Source organism: Carcharodon carcharias, chromosome 14 (assembly GCF_017639515.1).
Source record: "Carcharodon carcharias isolate sCarCar2 chromosome 14, sCarCar2.pri, whole genome shotgun sequence".
Classification (NCBI taxonomy): domain Eukaryota; kingdom Metazoa; phylum Chordata; class Chondrichthyes; order Lamniformes; family Lamnidae; genus Carcharodon; species Carcharodon carcharias.
The window spans coordinates 52,243,905-52,268,710 of NC_054480.1; the positions used below are offsets into that span (position 1 = coordinate 52,243,905).

The window sequence follows — 24,806 nt, forward strand, 5'->3', positions numbered from 1 at the left end:
GCCTAGACATCCATTAGGGGTTATTTGGGGTTCATACCTTGGCATGGCCAGCATGAGGGGCCAGACGGGGTGTGTGGGGGCCATGAAGCAGCATGGGGACTGTGACAGGTCAGGATTGGAGGGCCTTTCCATTTTTATTTTAATTGGGATGAAGTTCCACAGCACTGAGGCGGGCCTTTTAAACAGGCCTTAGCACCCACCAGCCCTGTGGCTGCCTCTGAACTTTTTCCTGGGTTGGCTTGCCTGACTCCAGCCCGCACCTGTACCACCCCACAATAAAAGTCCTACCCTTGCTGGCACTTTTTCCCCCCCGAGGCCGGAAAGTTTCGCCTCAAGGACAAAAATCCAGGTCATTGTGTCAAGTGAAGCACTTCACAGAGTTCAACAGACACACATATTACAAAATTAGGCCCTTCGAATATTCGCTGCAAACACTTAGCTCCAAGCGCGTGTGTGAAATTCCTTTGTCTGCTTATATTTAAAAGAGAAATTAATCTGGAAAAGTGAACAGGTTCAGCTTTTGCACACTAATAGCCAAAGAACTCAATTTCAAAACAAAGGTGTTTAGAAAAAGATTGTATCAGGCAGATTTGCTACATCATGGATTTGAATTGCAAAAGTGATGCTGAAAATTTAACAGATGTTTTCTGCTGCTCAAATGGAAGTTTGGAAGCAATGTTCAATCCAATATTCTCTTGTTGATATGGTTTTAGTTTAGAATACCATTTATGTTGGATCCTGTTGTCCGTCACTTTTTTTTAATTGGAATAGGTTTTGAAATTTAGGGAACTTCCACAGACTCACACTTATTCAGAATGTTGCACTTTCAATTGCTGTAAACCTCTACTTTATTTCACAAAATATTCTAATGATTGGCTGAAATAGAAAATCCAAGAGGTTCTGAATGATAACATTAGCTTAATGTAAGATATGTTGTATTAAAGCTGGTTCTAATCCTGTTTAGAAAAAGTCCCACACAATGACTCATTTCTAATTATTCACCATATGCCGTATATTTTAAGAAACTGTAATTATAGCTACATTTGGTATTTTTGAAAACATGTAACATTTGATTTTCTTTTTGGCTAGAGAGGATTCCAATTAAATCAATACCAAACTGAAGTTGTAACTGTTCAGAGAGGAGCAGGGCCTCACAGCCTCATTTTCAAACAAAACCTCTATTTTTATATTCATAGTTGGGAAATCTTAAAGCAGAAGACTGATCTTGCGAGACTACTCCAGCAGCACGGAGCCATGTGGGAGGTTGCAGGCCCAATTCGCTGAGCACCACATTTTGTGACACATAATTTTGTGGGGCAGAATGAGACAGCGCTACACACAAGCACGAGCCTCATTAACATTATACAACGATCAAAACCAGGTCCCCGAGCAAAATCCCACCATTTCAAGCAAGAGTCTATTCACAGCAGGCAGTTCACCCATATGAAATATTTGCATCAAGTAAGCTTCCTATAAGCTGACCACAGTTTGAATCACTGGCAAAAGTGCTTATTTTGCTCCTTGCATTAGTTGGTTTTGCTCTCCAGTCTGCCATTTTTTTGTTATGTCCCATCCCCAACACTGCTTTTACATTATTCTCCATGCTGCTGCCATTAGAACCAATTAAACTGACAAGGATGGCAAGTACAAAAGGCATTACTACAAGATATGTCAGAGAATCATAGAAGCTTGCAGCTTTGAAGGAGGCCAACTCATCATCCCTCTCTGCTGTCGCTTTGCTAGAGCAATTCAGAACAAATCCCTCTGACGTACTGTTTCTCCTTTGCCTTGTATCTTTCTCAGCTTGAAATATGTTTCCAATTTTCACTTAAAAAGACAATGGTTTCTGCCTCAACCACTCCCTGTGGGAAAAGATTCAATGCTCCAAAAACTCTCTATATAAAGAAACTGCTCCCACCCTCTCTCCTCACTCTGTTAGTAATAATTTTAAATTGGTGACCCTCCCCACCCTGACCACCTCATTGCTGACTCCTTAATCACAGGAAATATGTTTTCTTTGTTTTCCTTACGAAAAGCTCTTCTACTCTCTCCAAAGGTTTTCCAACAATATCATGATATCCTTCACCATGGTGCCAGAGAGGTAATATAAAATTTTGACTTGTTTCATGACTGCTGATATGGTTGTCAACCACCACCCACCCCCCCCAACTTTAGAACCTCCCACTACTATCACTTTGCTATTCTTGTAGTCTTCCTGCACTCCCCTCCACCCTAAACCACTAACTCAGCCTTGCTCAATAACGTCACAATGTTACTCAGGTCCAACTTGCACTGAGCTACTATCACTGTCGACCTCATACTTTCCAACACTGACAGAAAGAAATGAAAGGACTTGCATTTGTATAGCACCTTTCATGACCTTGCGACATCCCAAAGTGCTTCACAGCCAATGAAGTACTTTTCGAAATATAGTTGCTGGTGTAAGGTAGGAAACGTCACAGCCAAGCTGCACACAGTAAGCTCCCACAAATAGCAATGCGATAATAGCAGGATAATCTTTTTTTTTGTGATGCTGGTTAAGGGATAAACATTGGCCAGGTATTGGGGAGAACTCCTTCTTCATCAAAATAGTGCCTGCAGTATCTTTGACATCTACTTGAGAGGACAAAAAGGATCTCAGTTTAACATATCACCTGGAAGGCAGTACCTCTGACAGTACAGCACTGAAGTGTCAGCCTTAATTTTTGCACTCAAGTCTGGAATTGGACTTGAATCCCCAACCTTCTGACTAACTGGCAAGAAAACTACCAACAATGTCACAGCTAACACATGCTAGCCTGAACTGCTTTTGGTGCAAAACCCTTTCACAAATCAAGCTCCATTTGCTCACTTGCACACCATTATCAAACCCGAGTGTTCTCTGCTTTATCGAACTTCATTGCTTCAAGGTTACATTGCCATGCACAGAAAGGGAAATGGTAAAAGGGGTGAAAAGGCCTTAGTATCTAAGAAACAGCAGTTAGAATTCCCAGCAATGTCTGCTGCCCTTACCGATGAATAACTATATCTGTCAGTAACTTTTGAAGTGCTGTAACAACAATCTTGCAAAGATTGAATCATACATATTTAGAATATAGATACTGATTTGACATTAGTGCTATTTTCAGAGTGGCATGAATATGCAGGCCCAGATGTTCGTCCTCAGATCGGGCGTGCAGAGTCAGGAGATTTCCTGGCTTGGTGAACAAAACGTCCACTCGCAGTTCGGATTTTTGGTTGGGGAGAGGGGTGGGGATGGGCTGAAATAGGCCAACCCCTGAACGAGTGCAGAGGTGGCCGGGGGGGCGGAGGTGGGCTGGGCACAAGGCCTGCTTCTGTGCTCTGGCACTGTATTTAATTTAATAAAAGAAGACAAAAAACAGCCCTTCCAGGCCTCACCCCACACCACCCTACACACAATCCCTATGCCCATCCATGCCAATCTATGCCAACCCATGCTCCCAACCCATGCCCCAATGGTCCCTCATAGCTATTATGCTAACCTATGCTCCAATCCAGCCCCAATGATCCCTCATTGCTGTTATGCCAACCAATGCTCCTCTACCCAACACCCTTTACTCCTTATACCCTCATACCAACCCATGCTCCTCCATCTACCCCATGGTCTGCATACTCCCTATGCCAACTTAGTGCCAACTCATGCCAACCTATGATCTCCACCCACCACCCATTGTCCTTACCCCTCCACACCAACTCACCTAGTATCCTTGGACACTTCCTTGACAGGTTAGACAGCTGGACAGTTCTTCAACAGTTCTTTGACAGATAGACAGTTACAATGAGTTTGTGCATAAAAACTGCATAGTCATGGTCACTTTTAACAAGCCCAAAGGGTGCCTTACCTCTCCAAATGGCTTTCCAAACTAATGCACCAAGTTCAGACATCCTTTAACCTCTTCTAAATGCACATTCCAGGTTTCATACTCCTGGCTTACCAGGACCACTTCAGTGGAGGCAGCTGGTGTTTTAAGTGACCAGCTGCCTTTGAGAATCACGCATGCGTGAACACCGACCCGACTCTACTCCCACCCCCACCCCCACAAAGAAGGGAAATGCTGATTCTGGGGTGGGACTTAGAAATTTCAGCCATTTTTGGGATTTTCACCTGTGATGTTTGTGTTTAATGATTATGCTTCTCATGATGCCCTTTTTTTGGCAGTATTGCTTTACTGTGATCAGCCTTTGATCTACATACATGCTGTATGTGTCCTTTTTTTCCCCACAGTAGCAACAATCAGCAGTTCTCCACTTACAGGCTTCTGTATTATGCCCTATTCCATTACAGTTGTAACATATTTGAAAGCAAGTATACCCTGACTTTACTATTTTAACTTTGGCACTGTTAGAATGCGCTTTGAAATCTCCAGCTTGTTTCTCTGCCATTTCTATGCACTGCACAATCTTGAATGCTTTCTTCAGTGTCAACTCTTGCTCCGGTAAAAATCTATGCTGAATTCTTTCGTTTCTTAGTCCACAAACCAAGCGATTACACAACGCTTCTTCCAGGTAACCGTTAAAGTCACAATGTTCCGCTAATTTTCTCAACTCAGCCAGGAACTGGAAAACTGACTCACTTTCATGTTGTTCTCTTCAGTGAAACTTGAATCTCTCAGCAATAATTGCTGGTCTGGGATCGAAGTGCTTTTTCAAAATGTTCACAAGCTCTTTAAAGCTTTTATCTGCTGCCTTGTCAGGAGCAATGAGATTTCTCAGTAAAGTAAAATTTTTCATTCCAATGACTGTAAGAAACAGAGGCCTGCTTTTCCTCTTCAATCTCATTCAGAATGAAAAACTATTCCATTTGCTAGACATAAACTACAAAGTCTATAGTAGCTTGATCATAAGCCTCTAAAGCCTGTAATAATGATGATCCCATTCTCGTCGCCATTTGAAGTGTTTTGTCACTTTTAAGAATTCACGCACAGCTATCTGCTTCTGAACTCCAACTTCCTGTTTAAAAGACAGGAGGTTCCTTTATCCCTTATTCTCCAACAGAAAGCAATACACCTGGGACTTAGCACACCCTACTGGCAGTTATTATATAACAATTCCTTTTCACTAAAATGTCCTTTTACAAAAAAGCATAAACATTAAACATAAACATTGCATCACTGTGATGGAGAGCCTCTCCATTGTGGCAAATATCTGGGCCACTGTGTCTGTTGGTTCTGCCCATTTATTCTGATTTCTATTTAGGACTGGGAGTATTCTCTGCATGTATACTGAAACACATCTACAGAGCTCTGCACACTGACTTTCAACCATCACCCTTTGGCTATTTAGAATTAAAAACTAAGTTTAGTCCAGGAGACTACCTGAAAAGCTCACAATTTAGTTGACCACTAATTGTAGTTACACTGCAACCAGTGTAAAGCCAAAGCAACACCACCATCTGCAAGTAGCCTCTTAAAAAATATTCTATTTAAGTAACTTTTGCACAGATGAACCGCTTGCTTAAAAATAATGCATTATGAATCTTGCTTCATGCCAGTGGAAAATTAATCCTGATTCACTCCAGTGGAAAATGCCTCATTAATTAAAAATTGCCCCAGTAAAATTGTCTTACTAGATAGGGTTATAAAGACTTTCATCTGAATGCTGTGTCAGAGAGTGGATGAAAGTTTGATTTAAAATAACAAAACAAGATAATGCATATAAAATGGAAGCCATTACAAGTGCATAAAAGATGAATTGATCAGCTGCACAGTGTAATGCATTGGCTTACTGTCCTTTCACCTCCATGACCTGGGTTTGAATCCAGCCCAAGTTGATGAAATAAAGTTATTTCTATGCTTCCTGCAAAGATCTTGACTGAAATAACTTAATCCATTTACATCATGTTCTTGTAGGTGAGGATTCATAACTCTAATCATAAGAAAACTGGCAGTTTAACATAGAAGTACAGCAAGGAGTCAGGTGTACACAAATTTGTTCTGGTGCAGCAAGGGTGCTCGTAAGTTGGCTTATGGAACATTGGTGTAGAGCAGAGAAACTTTTACACTTTATCTAACCTATGCAACATATAAACAAACCTAAGATTGTTTGGTGCTGTTAATGGGTAAATGTAAATGACAATTCCACAGCACTGATGTCCCTGAAACTGATGAATGTGAAAAAAAAATCCAAAGATGAATGAGGAATTTATTAGAAATAAATGGGGCTTCGTAAAAATGCAATTAACGTTAAATAAGAATAAAGGGACAATAAATCCACTATCATTGGTTAGCAAATCAAATCTTTGTTAAAGAATTTTAGCAGAAAACTTATAGCAGGTGGGAACAATGGTTTTGATCATTTAGCTGAATTATCCTGCTTTGCTGCAAATCCAGGAATGGGTTCTGCTAACCAATGAATTGTTCCAATAATCTTAGCAGGACCATCGGCCCTAACAGGCTAAACATTATTCATAAGCATATCTATTGTTGGGAGTTGAACCATGCTGCCTGCCATTTTTAGAAGAAGTTGGCTATTATCCAAAAAAAACAAAGGCTCTACTAAATTGAAAACCAGTACTAATCCAGGGATTCCCTTCAGATTGAGTCACTGAGCAGTAGTGTGATGGCTTTTAATTCCCTGGACTGCAAGATGAGGCACCCTGTTAGGCATATTTCCACTCCCCGTCTTTCTAAAACGATGTCTCTCTTTTCTGAAATTTGCTTCAGTACAATAGATTCCATTCAAATGAATAACCTATTGGCCCAAATGATCTCGGAATTGACTCATTGGGATCTATACAGAAATGTTAGTGTACTGTATCGCACCATTTCTGACTTACTACACTCACCTAAGTTTGCTATATTTTTGTTGGGAGTCACTGTTCTCACTGCAGCACCTATAAGTGCTGGTGTGTTCCATCAAGTCTAAGAATAACACCCATGTCAACATATTCAGCCCACAGATATAGTTTAGGCCATAGATTTTTAAACCATGGAACCCCAAAACACATGGGTCAATCACATGCAGTTCCTGAGGTCATCAGATTTCTGTCCATTGATTCCAAGGTACAAAGTGCATTAACGAACCAGAACATAATTCAGTTCATCAACAAGTATATACAGTATAACTAACTTTTTGGTACTGAAAGGCTTTTTTTTTTAATCAACTTTTAAAATGCATACTTTCCTTTTTGCACAAAAGCAGTTTAAATATAAAAGCTACAATCCAAAGCAGAAAAAGTAATACAAACCATGAAGCCTGATCCGTCCAAAGCCCATGTATGATTATTCTAACACTGACTTCCCACTTACATTACTGACTGTTCATCCCTTACTTTAAGGAACACTAAAGGTTAATTTTCCATGTGTTATTAGTGACGAACTCCTCTCACAAGCACTGCATATCAAAAAATCGTGGGTGCGCCAACTGAAATTTTTCCATTAGGTTCAATAATCATGGGCAGCACACTCACAATAATGCAGCAGTAGAACATACTTGCAAAATGACCCACTACTTTGTTTCCCCCAAAATAATAAAGCCATTAACTTTCAATTCCTCCACTCAATGGATATTAAATAATATTATTTAATAATAATAATAGACTGAACCCTACAGCCAGAATCAACCTCTCACCAAGTGGCTCTGAATACAGCTGTCCAAGCTGTAACAAGCTATTCTTCCACAACTAGATTCACCACTTCAATCTCATTGATCATGTCCAGCCATCAGATTTATCAATTCTGACAATCTATAGAAAGAAGCTCTTTGGGGGTGGGAGAGAGAGTCTCAGCAAAGGAGACTCACAAGCTGATTGAGTCCAGTTTGTTTTTTAAGGAGGTCTTCTAAGAGGCAATATTATTTAACCTCTGCCATGCCTAAAACTTTTAGAAAGAAGACTGATATTGTTCCAGAAAAAAAGTTTGTTTTTAAAAAGTAATAAAGTGTTTATATAGCATGTATTTTTAGATTTCAAAAGAATTAATTGTTCCTGAGTCAATGGCCTCCTTTGAGACTTTGTTCATCTTCACTATCTTGTGGGGGAAAAGGTATTTCTAATGTTTTTCTTGAGGTTTGTGAATGTTGCACTTAATGACATATGCTTTACTGAATCATGATTCATGGAACTGCAGGGAAATACAAAGCCAAAAAACATTTCTTTATTCATAGCATTGAAAAGTTTGTAATTTTCTTATATTTTGAGACTGAAATATCAATTAAAATAGATAATAAGACGGAAAGCCATGTTATAACTCACTAATCATCTGTTTGGTGTGCAGTATAAATGACAGCAGGAACTATAGGAGCATGGGTGCAGGACTTTCAGAATATTGCAGCGCAAAGGAAAATTTCTCATCCAAATGTTGGCCCAGATTTTCATCACCGGTCTGATGTGCAGAGTCGGGAGATTTCCCGGCTCGGCGAACCAGCTCTTTAAAATGTCCGCTCACAGCTCGGTTGCGGTGGGGGGAATGACGGGCTGTAAAAGTGATCAGGTGAACCTTTTTAAAGACTGCTTTGGATTGCTCCAAAGTAACTGTCCCAAGCTGTAACCCTCTCTCCTATTTCCAGCAGTTTGAGTGATGTGAGCACAAACCTCCAGAAAGATCTGCGGGCAGAAACAACTGACTTGCCAGTGGAGAATGAAATGGATCGGTAGTACTTCTGCCTTTCTCAGCAGGAATAGAGGGGCTGATATGCGCCCCCCACTCCTCACCAAACTCCTCCCCCACTCTTTTTTTCTTCATTCATAGGACGTGGGCTTTGCTGGCTGGGCCAGCATTTATTGCCCATCCCTAATTGCCTTTGAGAAGGTGGTGTTGAGCTGCCTTCTTGAACCACTGCAGTCCATGTGGTGTAGGTGCACCCACTGTGCTGTTAGGAAGGGATTTGCCCATGATGCAAAATAGTGCAGAAATTCTGCTCAGCATTGCAGCAATGGGAAGGTCAGTTGTAAATGACCTTGTCCTGTATTATCATTAGCACAGTTTTAAGAAATAGAGATATATTAGCCCACCATGTTATAGAGAATACTTCCGACAGTATGCAATAAGGCACAAATTATTCTCTTGTTGATGGTCATAGAGCTCTTTATTGAGCAATGTTTCATCTCCTGATCAGGACTCAGAATAGTTCTGGATATGGGACAAAAATAACAACTTATATTTGTATTGTGGTGTCAATATAAAAAAAACATCTCAAGACATTTCATAAATTGTCAGAAGGGAAACGGAAATTAAGCCATGAAGGGAGAAGTTAGGAGAGGTGACCAAGTATTTGCCAAAGAGATAGATTTATGAAAAGATTCTTAAAAATGAAGGGCAATGGAGAGGCTAATGGATGGAATTCCAGAGAACAATATCCAGTAGTTGAAGGCTGAATGGTGGAACAAAAAGTGGCATGGTGTACAAAGGGGCAGAGTCAGAGGAATGAAGTGTTTAATAGAGGAGTGGGGTAATATAGAGCTGGAGGATATTGCAGCAAATAGGATGGACTGAAATCATGGATCGATTGAAAGATGAGGGCAAGGGTTTTAAATTGAATGAGTTAAGGTACAGGGACTTCATGCAGATCAGTGAGGACAGAAGTGATGGTTGAGTGTGATTTAGTGAGGGACAGCATATGAGCGTGTGTGCGGCAAACGTTTGAAGTTTTTGAAGGATGGAGGAAGGGAGGTCAACATGGAAGACACTGAAGTAATCAAGTCCAGAAGTGATGGAGGCATGTGTGTGGTTTTCAGTGTGAGGCAGCAGAAGCACAGGCAGATGTGGTCAATGATGCAACACAGAGTCTAGTACTAGGAGTCTTGCTGGCAGGATAAAGAGTCAGCCATTTAGGATTGAGATGAGGTGAAATTTCATCATTGCAGGAGCTTCTCAGGGCATTCAGCTGCTTCATCAATAACCTTCCCTCCATCACCATCTGTAATGTGTGTTGTTCTAACAAATAATTTTATTTTGAATTCTAACAATACAATTTTTCAAGTCTTTATTTATATTTGTACTTCCTCATACCAGGCAGAATCCTAGGGAATCTTTATTTTATTCTCTCAAAAAAATTTGATGGTGTTCTTATATGCTGCACACAATACTCTTGGGGGTCTTATTAAGGTTTTATAAAAACTCATAATTATCTCTTGGCTTTTATATTCCATACATCTTGTGATAAAACCTAGAATTCCATTATCTTTGAAAAAAATTTCTCTCCCACAGATGTTAAGCTAGCTGGCCCATAATTACTTGAATTAGCTTTGTCTTGTTTTTTTTTAAAAATGCTTGCTACACTGACCATACTCCAGTCCTCCAGCATATATCCACATTCAACACAGCCCTGAAATATATAAAGTCTTGGCAATTTCTTCCTTCATCTCTCTCGGGATTCTCTGATATATTCCAGGGGCCTAGCTTTTCTTTTGCCTAACTAACTCATCTAAAAATGCCCTTTTATCCAAAGAGTATCAATCATCTCGCTTTCCACCAAGCTGTGCACTTGCGTAGCAACCATAAGTTCCCACACAGGCCACACTCAGGTTGGCCCCTTTTAGTCAGCATGTGTGCGAGGGCATGCAAAAGAATTTAAAAAAGACTGCACACTTAAATCACCCACACATTCAAAAAAAAATTAGAGGGTATGTTGCTCTCCACTGCTTCAGGATTCTCCTCTTCTGCAATATTCTTCTCTTAAGTGATGACTGATACAGAGTGCTGATTAAATAGCTTTCCCATTTTTTACTCATCTACAAATTGACAATCCTCTCCTCTGAGGTCCCATCTCACTTTTAATGATTTTGTTTTTCCTCAATTTTTAAAGGCTTTTCCCCTCATACTCTCTCTTAGCCTTCCTTCTACTCCTAACCTCTTTTTTATTTTTTTATATTTTCCTTCTGTATTTTATCGTTATTATTCTTATTATAATACTCTTAGTTCCTTTTCATCAACTCAGTTTTTGACCTCTTGATTTATCCACTATATCCTAAAACAGCTTGTAGTATATATATTTTTCTTGGAATATACTTACTCAGTGTCTTTTGCAATCTATTTAAAAGAAACATGTTGCTTTACGGTCTGGAGTGGCAATTTCTTCTTGGACCTCACCAGTTAATTTATCTTTCATTGTTTAAAAGTCTGAACTAATCAGTCTGGTGTTCCAATGTTTGAACTGACTGGTCCCTTTCTGTTTGGATCCTGACCTTCTTCATTTTGCGGTTACTACTTCCATTATGTATGTACTAACATGTACGTATGTACATATGTACTAACTCACATTATAGTCTTTCAACCTGATCTATTTTTAATAATCATTACCAGATCCAGCAATATTTCCACATTCATCCAAACGTTTGAAAATACAGTAGGTTGAACAATAACTAATGTTATACGTGTAAGATGTATAGACAGGATTAAAGTAAGACTTAACATGCAGCAAACATCTTGAACACAAAATTTCTTTACTCTGAAGAAAATAATCGCACTTTCAAAAGAAATGTCACTAACAGAGTCAAGCCTTTCCCACCAACAAAATCCCCAAATAGCATTAGGTCAAATTCTAAAATGAAGACACACCTTTCAAAAACAATTTTTTCTACAAGGAAAACAATCAGGGTGGTCAATTTAAAACTGGCAAGCTACATCTATGAAGAAATCAATGTGACTCATCTTAATGAAGCTTTTCTCCCTATTCGTTACCACGAGTATCATTTACTATCATTTGCAGTTAAAAGCACTGTGGACCGTCCAGAACTTCATCTCAGATTTATTTTCAAGTTTTCATTCCACACTTGTGGAGCTGAAATGAAAAGTTTGCTCAAGATACACTTTGTTGTACTGTAAATTTAAAACTTTAAAAAGGTTTTAATGCCACAGATATGTTCTCAAGGTAATGACTGGATTTTCCCATGGACTTTTGGACCCTGACATCAGGACCAAATGGGGGTCTCTAGATGGCACTTGCCTTCATCATGCCCAATGGTGCAATTTTCCAGGAGGCAGCCTACTAATTGGCCATCTCCACAACTGCCTTCCTATTAAGCCAGCAAAATCAGAAGGCTGCAGCTACGAAGACTTGGCAGCTTCACCCAGAGAAGTGGGCACCACTAACACAGGTCCAGGACTGCAAGGGCACCTCAAAATGGAGGCACACTCTGGTTTGGAAACAAATAAAAAATTATGAGGACAACGCACACACACATGCATGATCAAAAGGAGCAGAGCCCAAAGCTGATGGTCCTGAAATTGTTGGAAAATAATATTGAGTCCACATCATTAATAGTTTGAGACCAAGAAGAGATATTGCCACAAATTGATGAATGATTTGAGCGGCTGCCCTGTTAACTTCACCAAAGCACCCAACAATTAACATCTCACAGTAAGCCTCCTTAACATGCATCATGAAATTGCTGCACCCACATCATTAATATAAATTAATCTCACTGCAGCCAGTTAGAGCTGGTAACTTATACCTCAAGGACCCTGTTAATAATACGATTTATTGTCGTGACATACAGCTCAGGAGGCTGAGAAAGAGAATGATGTAACTGCAGAGTCTCACTCCCACAGATAGTAAATTGTTCCTAAATGTTTAAAACTTTAAATATTTTCTTTACGTTTCCTTTCTATCTTGTTTTCTATCTTAATGCACTCCCTTTATTTTTCTCTCTGTCTATATCTCTGTTTCAATTTGACTGTAATTCATCTGATGTCCCTCTCTGGCATTCCCTTTGTTTCTTTCCCTATCCTTCGTTCTAATTAAGGAGACAGGCCTGTAGGTCTAACAATCATGGATCAGGATTTTTATGTTGTTGGGCAGGTGCAGCGAGAGGGCCAGGGAGTGGCAGCAAAACCGGCCGCTGCCTGTGATTGGGCCCTGGCCGCAATTTCACGCTGGGGCCAATTAACGGCCAACCAGTGTGAATCACATGCTGCAACGCTTAGTACTGCCTGGGTGGGTGGGGTAGGATGAGCACGGAGATCAATGCATGCACGCGAGTTCGCTCAGTGAAAACTCCCTGAAGGCACAGGGCTGCTTCAGGGAGCTGAAGATTTTTAACATTAACAATAAACAATTGAAAAATAAGGAAAACGTGTCCCCTCATGTGACTCTGTCACATGAGGAGGGATATGTTAAAAGTTAGTTTTAAAAACTTTTCTTTAATCACTGGTCGAAACCTCATCCCACTCGTGGATGAGGTTTTGCAAAAAATGCAACGGCCGTTTGGCCTATTCGCCCGCCCACTAACCAAACAGTTGGATGGGCAGCGAAACGTTCCATTTAATTAATTGATTAAGGGCCTTAACAGGCCTCTTAATTGTCTGTGGGCGCACTGCCGCCTCTCATGTGGACCCGCCGAGCGAAATATCTCGAGAGTGTGCAATAACATCGGGATGCTCACCCGGCATCATCATGCACTATTTTTCTCTTGTTTGGGTCTGGCGCGCGCCTGCCCGATGAGGGAAAACTTCTGCCCTTGAGGTCCCAGAGATCTTGCAGGCCTCAATACGCCGTTATCAATTCTCATTTCCAGTAATTTGCACAACAAAGATAATACAATCTGAAAAGTGAGGTAAAACAATTCAATTTACAACGCTTGCTGTGAGACGCAACATTCCAGCAATTTGTGGGCCTTTGTATTCCTTCCCCTAACCTATTGCAGCAGCTCACTGCTGTTGTGGCCTAATCAACCAATGAGGAATTGATGATGGGACTTCATGATTTATGAGCTCACCAAACACAGCCTGACACAGTAGGCCATTGGCCATGCTCCTGAATTTGGCCTTTTCATTTTGCTTCTATAATCATGCGACCTAGAGATTCCCCAATGGCTTTTTCAATACAATTCACCTGAAACCAGCCAAGCCAGCGCAGAGAAATTGAGAATGAAAATTACGTCCAGTGTAAATCAGGATTCCACTATCTTTTGCACCAGTTTTAAAAAATCATGCTGAGAAAACTGGCCCCATCACTAGACTGAACTACTCACCATATTGATTTTCTGTTAATGGCACCCATTTGCAGGATTTTGAGGAGGACCTTAAATTGAGGCTTGTTTTTAGGCAGAAGGAAACTAATGAGCTTCGTTTAAAAGCTTTAAAATATTAAAATAATATTTAATTTACTCAGAAACTGCTTACTGTTCACCAATGAAACATAAAAGATGATTCTATATATTTAAGCCATTTCAATTGGTTAAAATCAGGTTATTCACAGGTGGTGGACTGGACACCAAGTAAAATGATTATTTTTTGTGATAAGCCCATTTTTCAATTGTTTTAAATAAATTGCACCAGATTACCCTCTTACATACAGGTTTTTGTTCAAAAAAGGAAAATGTTTTTAAAATTTATGTTCTAAAAAGATGTCCAATTGCCCTGGCTCATTTTATGTTTGGCAATATTTGAGCAGAAACCTGAGCCAGCCTTGATTTTTGACTGACCCTCCAGTGCAGTACTGCGGGAATGCAAAGTGCCATCTTTCAGATGAGATATTAAGCTGAGAGTCCATCTGTTTTCCATGGCACTATTTCGAAGAGCAGCAGGGGAGTTATCCCTGGTGTGTTGGCCATAAATTTAATTCCTCAATCAACATCACAAAAACAGATTACTTGGCCATTATCACATAGCTGTTTGTGGGAGTTTTGCTGTGCGTCTATTGGCTGCTGCGTTTCCTACATTATAAAAATGACTACATTTCAAAATTGCTTTGAGACCATACAGCAGTCTTTCTTTCTATCAGAAACCTGAGCAAAAATACAATCATTTTGAAAACTAACAGAGTTTGCATGCAATTTGCATTGGATTGCAGATTGCACTCAAAGCGGAAACTCTAAACCATATGATAAGAATTATATTGGACTTATATGTGTAATTCTTTTCCGAGTCTACTATTTTCCTTTAAATATAGGAATAGAAAGAGGTGAGTCTGTTAGTGGCAGTGACTCGGGTTAGATGTAGTAATTAACAGTGAATTGATAGACAATATGTACATCATAATATGTACAATGAGTATTTTTAAAATTATAAAGAAGTGAACAACAAATTGGAAGTCACATCACCTTTTTGAAATTGTGATACTTAAAAATGGTATTAATTAAAAAGTAAAAATTATTAGATCCAAATGGAAAGAAACAGACATTAAATAAATGTTGGTTTTAGTTATTGAGGAAAAAAGGAGCCTAGTTCTGATAGTAGCTTAAATTAAAGGAGCTACATGAAGATCATCAGCCAGAATCTATGTATCATAAAATTCATTACATCAAAATTTCATTACTCACTACTGAATAGGGAATTCCAGAACTTGTGCCAGTTTTTGGCTGGTTTGCACCTTTCCATTTATATAGAAGATCAGACTTCAACATCACTTTGTTTTATTTATTAAAAAAATTACTCCATAAAAATGCAAGAAGGCAGAACAGTCTTCAAAGGTAAACTATAAACAGTGCCATGCTGCTATCACAGCACCGTATGAAGACAACAGCCAGTGAAAATCTGCCAGAAGTAGTTACCCATATTAATTAAAGAGCTAAAAGGCTATAAAGTTCCAGATTGTTTTTGTTAGTAGGGAAATCATCCAAAATTCCTTAGGACTCTGTATTTCATAGAATTATTTGTCTTTGGTCACTCATTTAACTGTATGATGTTCACAGAGTTATGCTGCAACATAGTTAGGTTAAACAAAATGTCCCCAGCTCACTGATTTACACTGGAAATGCAGTCAACAATAATTCTTGCATAAACAGCAAAAAAAACTTCAGATAAGTTGTAAGAGGCGACACTGGAGTAGCAGTGTGAAACCTACTCAGTAAATCAAGAATATATTACTGTGAATTGGTAAATTAAATAATCAGTCAGATAATCAGTTGAAATTAAATGAATTCCAACAGAACGTAAAGAAATTATGAGAAGAATCAGCCCAAGACTGTAACAGTATTTGTCACATGTTGTTCACACTGCAAAGATGCCAAGTGACCTGCAACCTACAAATTTCAGGTTAGGTCAACAGTCTACATAGTAAATTTATGGATTGTTAATAGAGTGAAAAATAAATACCATTAAGTAAATTCAGAATGTAAGGGTTGTTTATTTGCAAAAACAACGTTGCTCTGTTTTGAGATGTAATCACACTGGTAATGAGTTGGGACCTGCCTGGCCCAGCAGGCATGTTTCTGCATTCCAGGTGCAGCCAGTCCCAACATTTCAATAGCTTCTACTAATGCATAATTAGAGTTATTGCTGCAATGCAAAATGCAGGCATGCCTTGCTAATTAAACTATCTGCAGTTTAGTAAATATTAATAACTATATCTAAACTGAAAGAAAAGCGATTTAATAGGTCAAACAGCCTATCCAGGTGAAGCTGGCAAGCTACAAAAGCTTCCCTTTCTGATGATGAGGGATGGTGAAAATCCATCTGAGAATAAAAAAATGTTGAAGCTGACTGACATTGCCTGACCCTATTAATAACAGGAAGTGATTAAGCCAAAAGCCTAGACTGAAAACGTGGCAAAAAGGACAGAGACAGAACAGCACCTCAGTGAGAATCTCAGGACCTGCAATTTGGGCCAGGATTTTCCAGTCGTCGGGCGGGCTCGGCAGTAGCAGGCGAAACCAATCGCCCCCCACGGAGCCAACCGCACTCCCCACGCAAACAGCTCCGCACCACGATTTCACACGGGCGGGCCAATTAAGGCCTGCCCTGTATGGATTGCGAGTAGTGCAAGCGCATGCACGCAAAAGACACTTCCATCTCCCTGAGGCACAGAGCTGCCTCAGGGAGATTGAAGCGCTTTTTGGAAAAATAGATAAGGACGTTAAAAATTTAATGAACATGTCCCCTCATGTGACTATGTTACATGAGATGGGACATGCTTTTATTTTCAGAATAGAGTTTTTATTTCATCTGTATTAGCTTTAGGAAACGTAAAGGCTGCTTGGCCTTTTCGCCTGCCTGCCAACAATCAGGTTGGAAGGGCAGTGTAAATTTGAAGTTAAGTAGTTCGTTAATGGCCTTATTAGGCTTTTCAACTACTACTCTGGACTGGATTCTCCCTCCTCCCCCCTCCCACACAGGTAGTGCTGGCGCTACTGCTCGCAATCCACTACAGAACAAGACTACAAATGGCTTCTGATTTTTCAAATGTGAAACCATGGACCAGATTTTCAATGTGGGTTTGGGAACCCGAGACCTGGATGAATTCTGGGTCTTGACTCAATGCCCAATCTGTGTCACTCTTATGACTCTATTTTTAAATGTATATAATTTAATTAGCCAGGAGGTGTGCTCGATGCCCAGTTAGAAGTGCCTTGCGCCTCCATGAGGTGGCAGTTGCCTGCCTGGTGCCAGCAGCAAAGGCAGGTGGCAGCCATGTTAGGGGCTGCTGCTACCTCGCCAATTAAAGCAGGTACCCCATTGAGTTGGAATTCAGCAGAAAGTGGCCCTGGACTAGAATGGTGGAACAGCACTCGTGCTGGCTCTCAGAGCAGATTTAAAAACACTACAAAGCAATTTACTTGGGACTCGCAGTGAATCTGCCAGCTGTGCACAAACATGCACAAAAGTGTCAAGCTTATTAAAAAAACATATAAAAGTTACAACCTTGTACTGGCAGGCCCCTTAACAAGCCCTTTAAGCAACTTAAGGGACCATTAATTGGCTGAGACCACATTTCCCACTCCTTTCCCCTGCCGGTCCTTTCAAAATTTCATTGTCCTGAAGGTGTTAGGGTCCCGAGAAGATCTCCAGCACAACAATTTTAAATTCCCAGCTGCAGCAGGTCCCGTCCTTGTTGCCCCTTGAAAATCTGGCCCTATGATGATCAATAATACTATATTGCTATGTATAGTGTGTAAATAAATCACACCTTTAAACAAGCACCATCTCATCTTATGGAATGCTAAAAGGATTATTATGTGGTGGCATTTACTAATATTCCACATCTTTGGCAATATAATTCTACCTATTATAGTTTTCGAAAGTGAGCAACAACTTGTGAGTGGAACCTAACTACAGCAATGGTTAGCCCTCCTTTCCTTTTTCTCTGTACAACTGCATTTTTCTCAGGTCCTGTTGCATGTCTCACCGCCATCAGCTTGAAGAAACAGTTGACACGGTGTACATGTTCAGCAGCAATAAAGAAACATCACCTCACATTTGACTATCAGTTACCGAACCATTCATTTTTTTTACTTCTGCCTCTCTATCGTGACCACATCAAAAGCAGCAATATCAACATTGTTTGTGCACAAATAGCAACCTACATCATCCAGTTTAAGAAAAATACAAAACTTACTCAATGCTTTTTTCCAGAATACTGTGGACAACTTTCTAAAAATAATGAACTGAAAACGCGAAGAAGGAGTTAACGTTGTACAATCTCAGCAAAAAACTCAAACTTTGTTCGGAAATGTTTTCTATCATAATATTCCAGTTGGAAGTAGGTTTTCAACCTGCCATTCCCACTTGCATGCTGATGGATCATTGGCCAAGGTTCATTCCCTGAGCTAAAACTGACATATTGGTGTATCTGTGTAAGCAAATTACAATGGAAAAATCCAAAAGTACAATGATGATAATAATCTGATAATCAGCCTTTGTAAAGATGAACAATGATCTTTTATGCGACAGGAAGCTCAATATTTACAGAAGGGAATGATCATCCCCCAATGGGATAGATATTGAGGCAGCTCATCTTTACTGCTTCCAGCTTCCAATTTATTACTGTTCATCTCAAAATTAAGAATACAAATGGTATAATCTGTGGTAAACGCTTGAGGGAGAAAGGAATAGAATATAACGCTGATAGGGTTTGGTGAAACAAGGAGGAGACTCCTGTGGATTATAACATAGTTGGGCCAATTGGCCTGTTTGTACTTTAAAGTCTCTTTAATTTTTTGCCAAAGAATAATATCCATATTTAACTGATTTACGAAATTGCATGTCAAAACTGGCACACATACAAGGGCAGATTTTACAAACGTAGCCTCCTAACATACATATGCACCTCCTATGCACATTCTAGAATGCAGATAAATCAACGGGCTTCTCAGTGACTCAGTATCACTAAAATAGCAGTATAGGTGCAATGGATACGATGGGCAGGCAAAGTTTCATGCTGGGAGATCACATTCCTAAAATCTACCCTACAATCACATTTTTTGATTTTGATCTCTTAATGCTGCATTTTATAACTTATACTTTTTGTACCCATCAATGTTACTGCTGGGGAATGGAACCCTTCTCCCCTTTCGCCATCTAATATCAGAGAAAGAAACTTTTGAAACAGTACATAATAGCCCAAGTGCAAGGTAAACACCCTTTACCTTCAGTGTTACCTCGGAAGGATATGAGTGTTAACCTTTCCACGACCCACATAAATCATCCATGCAGTAAGGCTTCAGCAGTGCACCATGTGTAACAAAATTGGAAACCCAATTATAATAACTTTTTCCACATAGGGCTGGATTTTATGCACCGCCCACCTCCCCCACCAACCCCCCCACCCCACAATACTAGTGGGGTTGGGGCGGTGGGAGGGACGCGGTGGCATGTAAAAAATGACAGGTGGCAAGCCTTCCTGCCCACCCCTGAATTGTCCCCCATAATATGGTAGGTGGGCGGATGCTGAAATCAGCAGCCCACCTGCCATTTTTAAAAATATGACTAATGGGCAATTGAGCTTGTTAACAAGTCAATTGACCCATATATTAATCTGTCCATATCATAATGTGGTTGGCATGAGCAGGAGTGGGTAGGCCTTTTTTTAACCAAACTGATCAAAAGGTAGGAAGGAAGGGGGTGTGGGGATGGGGCGGTGTATTAGGGGGATGGAAATGTCCTTCAGAGTTGCTCTGTGCACATCGGGGGCACCATCCCCCAATATGTTACCTCCACTTTGTTTCTTCCCATCTGGCCTCCAAAACCAACACCCGCACTCCCTTTACCTCCTTCCCTAAGTTGTCTGTTCCTGCCCCACAATAAAAGCCCAGGACTTAGCTCACTCTGGATGCCATTGCTCTTCCTTGTGGGACTGCTTGCAGTCCCAGCAGTGCCCACTACTGAGTTCTGGCGCTGCTGGGACAGCTAGAGCTACCAGCCAATCTGTTTGGCCAGTAACTCTCGAGGACAGGACTTCCTCCCACTGGGGGTGTGGAAGTCCATCTACTTAAGGCCGCCCAAAGCGACATGGCCTTGTTGAGTGTCTGTCATATAAGTACCGACTTTCTTTCAGGGGGTGCTGGTGGTGAGCAATAAACCACTGTAAAATTCAGCCAATAGTGCACAGTGAAAATCTTCCCCTTTACACTCCATTCCAAGTGAGAGCGACAGATCACTAGTGACACATGAGTTTTTGATCTCTTAAGATCTGGATTCAAATACATATAGATTGATATGACACAAATTCACTCTGTCTGCTGCCAAAGATGAGAGTGACAGTCTCAGTCCAGTGTCTATGTGCTGATACTGTCCCAAATGTTCTAAATGATACAAAATTGCCAATCTCATTATGACAGTCTAAAGGTGTGGAAAATGTCATACTAGTCCAATGGGCCATATAGCACAGGATTTAATGCCCCTTCCCCCCCACCCCAGACACAAGTGTGGGGGCAGGAGTCATTTAGTTTGGTGAGAGGGTGCCGTGTAGGGACCCCTTCGCCTTCTGCCTCTGCCCCAATTAAGTCTGGGCAGGAAGCCCTTCCTGTCTGCATATCAATTGAGGCCCTTGGGTGGATAATTAATGCCTACTTAAGGGCCTCATTCCACTGCCTCTGGTATTAAACCATCAATGAGTAGGGGAAGTCACCAGATGGGGTTCCCAAAAGCAAATACAAGGGTCCTGTGTTCAAAGGTACTCAGTGCCCAGAACCCCCATCTTACCCTCACTCACCTTTGGCCTGGGCTCCCTCATTGATCTTGGGCTTCTGGTGGGTGCACTGCCCACAGCTGCCACCACTCCCAGTGGCATTGATGGGCAATGGGGAGCTCCCAACCTCTGATTGGCTGGCATCCCTTGGGCAGAGGGCTGGGATTTCTGCCCCTGAGGTCCTTAATCCTGGGGAAGGCCCGATGCCAGTCATTAATTGCCTGATGGACACTTAACAGAGACAACACAGGACTACCACCAGTTCCCCGCTGACTGGCAAGACCCCTGTCACAAATATTAAATTCCACCCATAAAGAGACTTTTGAGCTCGGAGCTAAGGCATGTTTCTGGTGCAATGTAAAAGTTTTCCTTCACATTAAATAATATTCCCAATCTAGGAATGCTTTATGCTGACAAGTTAACTGACGGGGAAATCTTCCATTCTTCGATCAATAATCTTGATATGCGCACAAAAATATTTAGAAATGAAATGATTGACAGCAGCCTCAAACTAATATTAACAAGTATAAATTCATTGTTTGGAATTACCATCAAAATGTATTGCCACTTCAATCAGAGAGACAAAAGGAAAGAGCACAAGACAATGCTCTTCACACACAAAACTGCAACAGTGCAGGGGTGCTCCTGAGATAAGTGGCTGAATTCCAGGAACAGAGAAATGTCATACAACCTATACAAGCTATTATTGATCCTGGCATGGAACAATGGTCGCATCTAGTTCATGGGAATGCCATCCGTCAATTAATAACCATCAGGACACAAAAAGAACAAAGACTGAGCATGTAATTTACTTTCAGATCTCATTAATAATACAATTCGCTTCCAGATTCAATTGACAGACAACATGACTCACCATGAGTCTTCTCTGTGAAAAGAACCTTTGACTCGGTAGTAAAATTTTGACCATTGAGGATCATTCGTTGTCCACCCGTAACCAAACAATTGTCTGTGCTCTGCTTTTCCACCATTGGCAATTCGTGTGCCGATCTCTGAGCTGGAACAATGAAACAAAGTAAACTCATTACAGAAAGGCACTGCTGATAATTCATTGGAGTGTTACAGCAGCTCTTTCAGTTCTTCATCGATACCTTGTGCATAAAGCATTAAAGACCCGCATTCATTATACCAAGCTGATCTGGTGCAATGTCAATAAATCTCCTCTCACATCAATGTTGTACCTGATAAATAAACTTGGTTAGTTATGACCAGTATACTCAGTCTATCAGTTTCATAATGAAACATCAAGGCCAGGGTCTTCATACAAGCATGGTGTTAATAACATGGAACCCTTAAAATATTTAAATGACTTTCCACAAAATGATGTGGGCAAAATTTGTTTGCTGCTTCTATTTAAGAAACAAAAGTGATGCATTTATATAGGAATTTCATCTCCTTAAGCCAACTCAAAATGCTTCACAGCTCATGAAGTACTGCTGAAGTGCAGTTAATTGGGCCTAAATTTTTAGCTCAGTTGGCAGTCGCGATTCGCGGACCCGGGATCAGCTGGGAAACGGATCGCGAACTGCGTTTGGCTCCTGACCATGAGTTCACGCTGGCTGGCCAATTAACAGCCAGCCAGCGTGAAGTGTGTGCTGAAAAGCTCAGCGCTGCCGGGGTGGGTGGAGGAGGGTGGGCAATGATGTCAATGCGGACATGGGTGAGCGCTGAGAGAAAACTCCTGAAGGCAGGGAGCTGCCTCAGGGAGCTGCCTCAGGGAGCTGCCTCTGGGAGCTGCCTCTGGGAGCTGCCTCAGGGAGCTGCCTCAGAGAGCTGCCTCTGGGAACTGCCTCAGGGAACTGATTCAGGGAGCTGCCTCTGGGAGCTGCCTCTGGGAGCTGCCTCAGGGAGCTGCCTCAGGGAGCTGCCTCTGGGAGCTGTCTCAGAGAGCTGCCTCTGGGAGCTGCCTCAGGGAGCTGCCTCTGGGAGCTGTCTCAGAGAGCTGCCTCAGGGAGCTGCCTCAGAGAGCTGCCTCTGGGAGCTGCCTCAGGGAGCTGCCTCTGGGAGCTGCCTCAGAAAGCTGCCTCAGGGAGCTGCCTCAGGGAGCTGCCTCTGGGAGCTGCCTCAGAGAGCTGCCTCTGGGAGCTGCCTCAGGGAGCTGCCTCAGGGAGCTGCCTCAGGGAGCTGCCTCAGGGAGCTGCCTCAGGGAGCTGCCTTTGGGAGCTGTCTCAGAGAGCTGCCTCTGGGAGCTGCCTCTGGGAGCTGCCTCTGGGAGCTGTCTCAGAGAGCTGCCTCTGGGAGCTGCCTCAGGGAGCTGCCTCAGAGAGCTGCCTCTGGGAGCTGCCTCTGGGAGCTGCCTCTGGGAGCTGCCTCAGAGAGCTGCCTCTGGGAGCTGCCTCTGGGAGCTGCTTCAGGGAGCTGCCTCTGGGAGCTGTCTCTGGGAGCTGCCTCAGGGAACTGCCTCAGGGAACTGCTTCAGGGAGCTGCCTCTGGGAGCTGCCTCTGGGAGCTGCCTCAGGCCGCTACCTCAGAGAGCTGCCTCAGGGAGCTACGGACCCAAAAACGTTGCAATAAACGTTTAAAAAACAGAAAAAAAATGTCTGAGCATCACAATCAGGCACCTGAAAATATAGATGGTAAAAATGCTGCCCACAGATTTTTATTTTAATTTTATTTTATAATGGAAACCTCATCCTGCCCTTCGATGCGGTCTGATGAAAAATGTAAAGGCCGCCTGGCCAATTCGCCTGCCCGCCAGCCGTAAGGTTGGACAGGCAACAAAAAATAGCAGACAATTGTGCCGTTAATGGGCTTAATTGCCCTCGGCGGGCACACGCAAAAGTCAGAAGCGCGCCCGTCAAGCGAAATATCATGCAAGTGTGCGATGATGTCGGGATGCTCGTCTGATGTCATCTCGCGTGATTTCACACCCTATTGAGCCAGGTTCACGCCTGCCTGATCAGTGTAAAATTTAGCCCAAGTAACATAGGAAGGATCTGGTAGCTCGCATAAATAAAGTCTGCAAACAAGATTTGTTCTTCACTTGCAAGCAAGACACTCCAGGTGATTTAAACTGCAAGTAATACTGCACCTAATAGTTAAGCTATTTCTAAAAAGTGCAATTTGTAAACAGTGGCTCAGTTTTACAAAATGTTTCTTTGTGTAACAGTAATTCACCTATGTGTGAAAAACTTTAAATACACTATGTTCAAATTACCGATGCTGGTCACTGTAATTTCACGAAATGTAATTTCACAAGTATTCAAATTCTAACTTAGTGAAGCAAAAGATGCGATTATTCAGCACTTGCTTCTCTCCAGTGAGATGCACCTAAAAAACAGCCTACGTTGTGACTGCATTTGCCTTTACATTTCAGCCAAGCTGAGGGACCAGTGCAAAAGACAAAACGGACAGGTTCACCTCAACAAAGGAAGTGGAGTTGAGCAAATATTCAACTGTTTTGGTTACTCATGTGGCACTTCATCCTTCCTCCATTACCAGAATAAAATCAACAAGTTTCCAGAGGCCTGTCTACAATTTCACTTGATGAAGGATTCCATTAACAAATACTGATCTTCTTGTGTTATTTTGATTATAATACGGTACCTCCCTTGCCAGTGGCAATGTTCGTTGTGAATTCCACTTTATAAACTTAAAATAGATAATTGCATCATAGAAACATATCTGCTTAACAAACCAAAAATAACCTCATCAAGTGAGTGAAGGATGTACTTTGTACTAGAGCTACAAACAATGAATTTAAATAGAAGAGAGTTGACAGTTCTCTCTGAGGTGGTTTCAGCACAAGACATTTTCTATTGAAGAGAGTTAGGAAAATTAAAATCAACAGTTTGCTACTTGTGTTACAGCTGGAGTTAGGCAGTGCCTGTTCAATGCTCTCTTGCAGGCTGCCTTTTCAATATTCTACTGGGGAGTTGGGTTCAATCATATGGGGGAGAATTTTCCCCTCGTCAGGCAGGCACGGCTGGCCGGCCCGGGAACAGCGACAAGACCAACGGCTGCCCGCAATTTCATGCTGGCTG

The 24,806-nt window shown here is 41.5% G+C and overlaps 1 protein-coding gene across 3 annotated transcripts in view; it reads right to left on the minus strand.

The window, feature by feature from the left end:
- nfatc2a (nuclear factor of activated T cells 2a) overlaps window positions 1–24,806 on the minus strand; it is a 174,322-nt gene that overhangs the window by 67,293 nt on the left and 82,223 nt on the right. For all 3 annotated transcript variants that reach the window (XM_041204464.1, XM_041204463.1, XM_041204462.1), the window contains exon 6: window positions 21,680–21,820. In XM_041204464.1, the coding sequence (XP_041060398.1) occupies window positions 21,680–21,820 (141 nt within the window). The remainder of the gene's footprint in view (window positions 1–21,679; window positions 21,821–24,806) is intronic.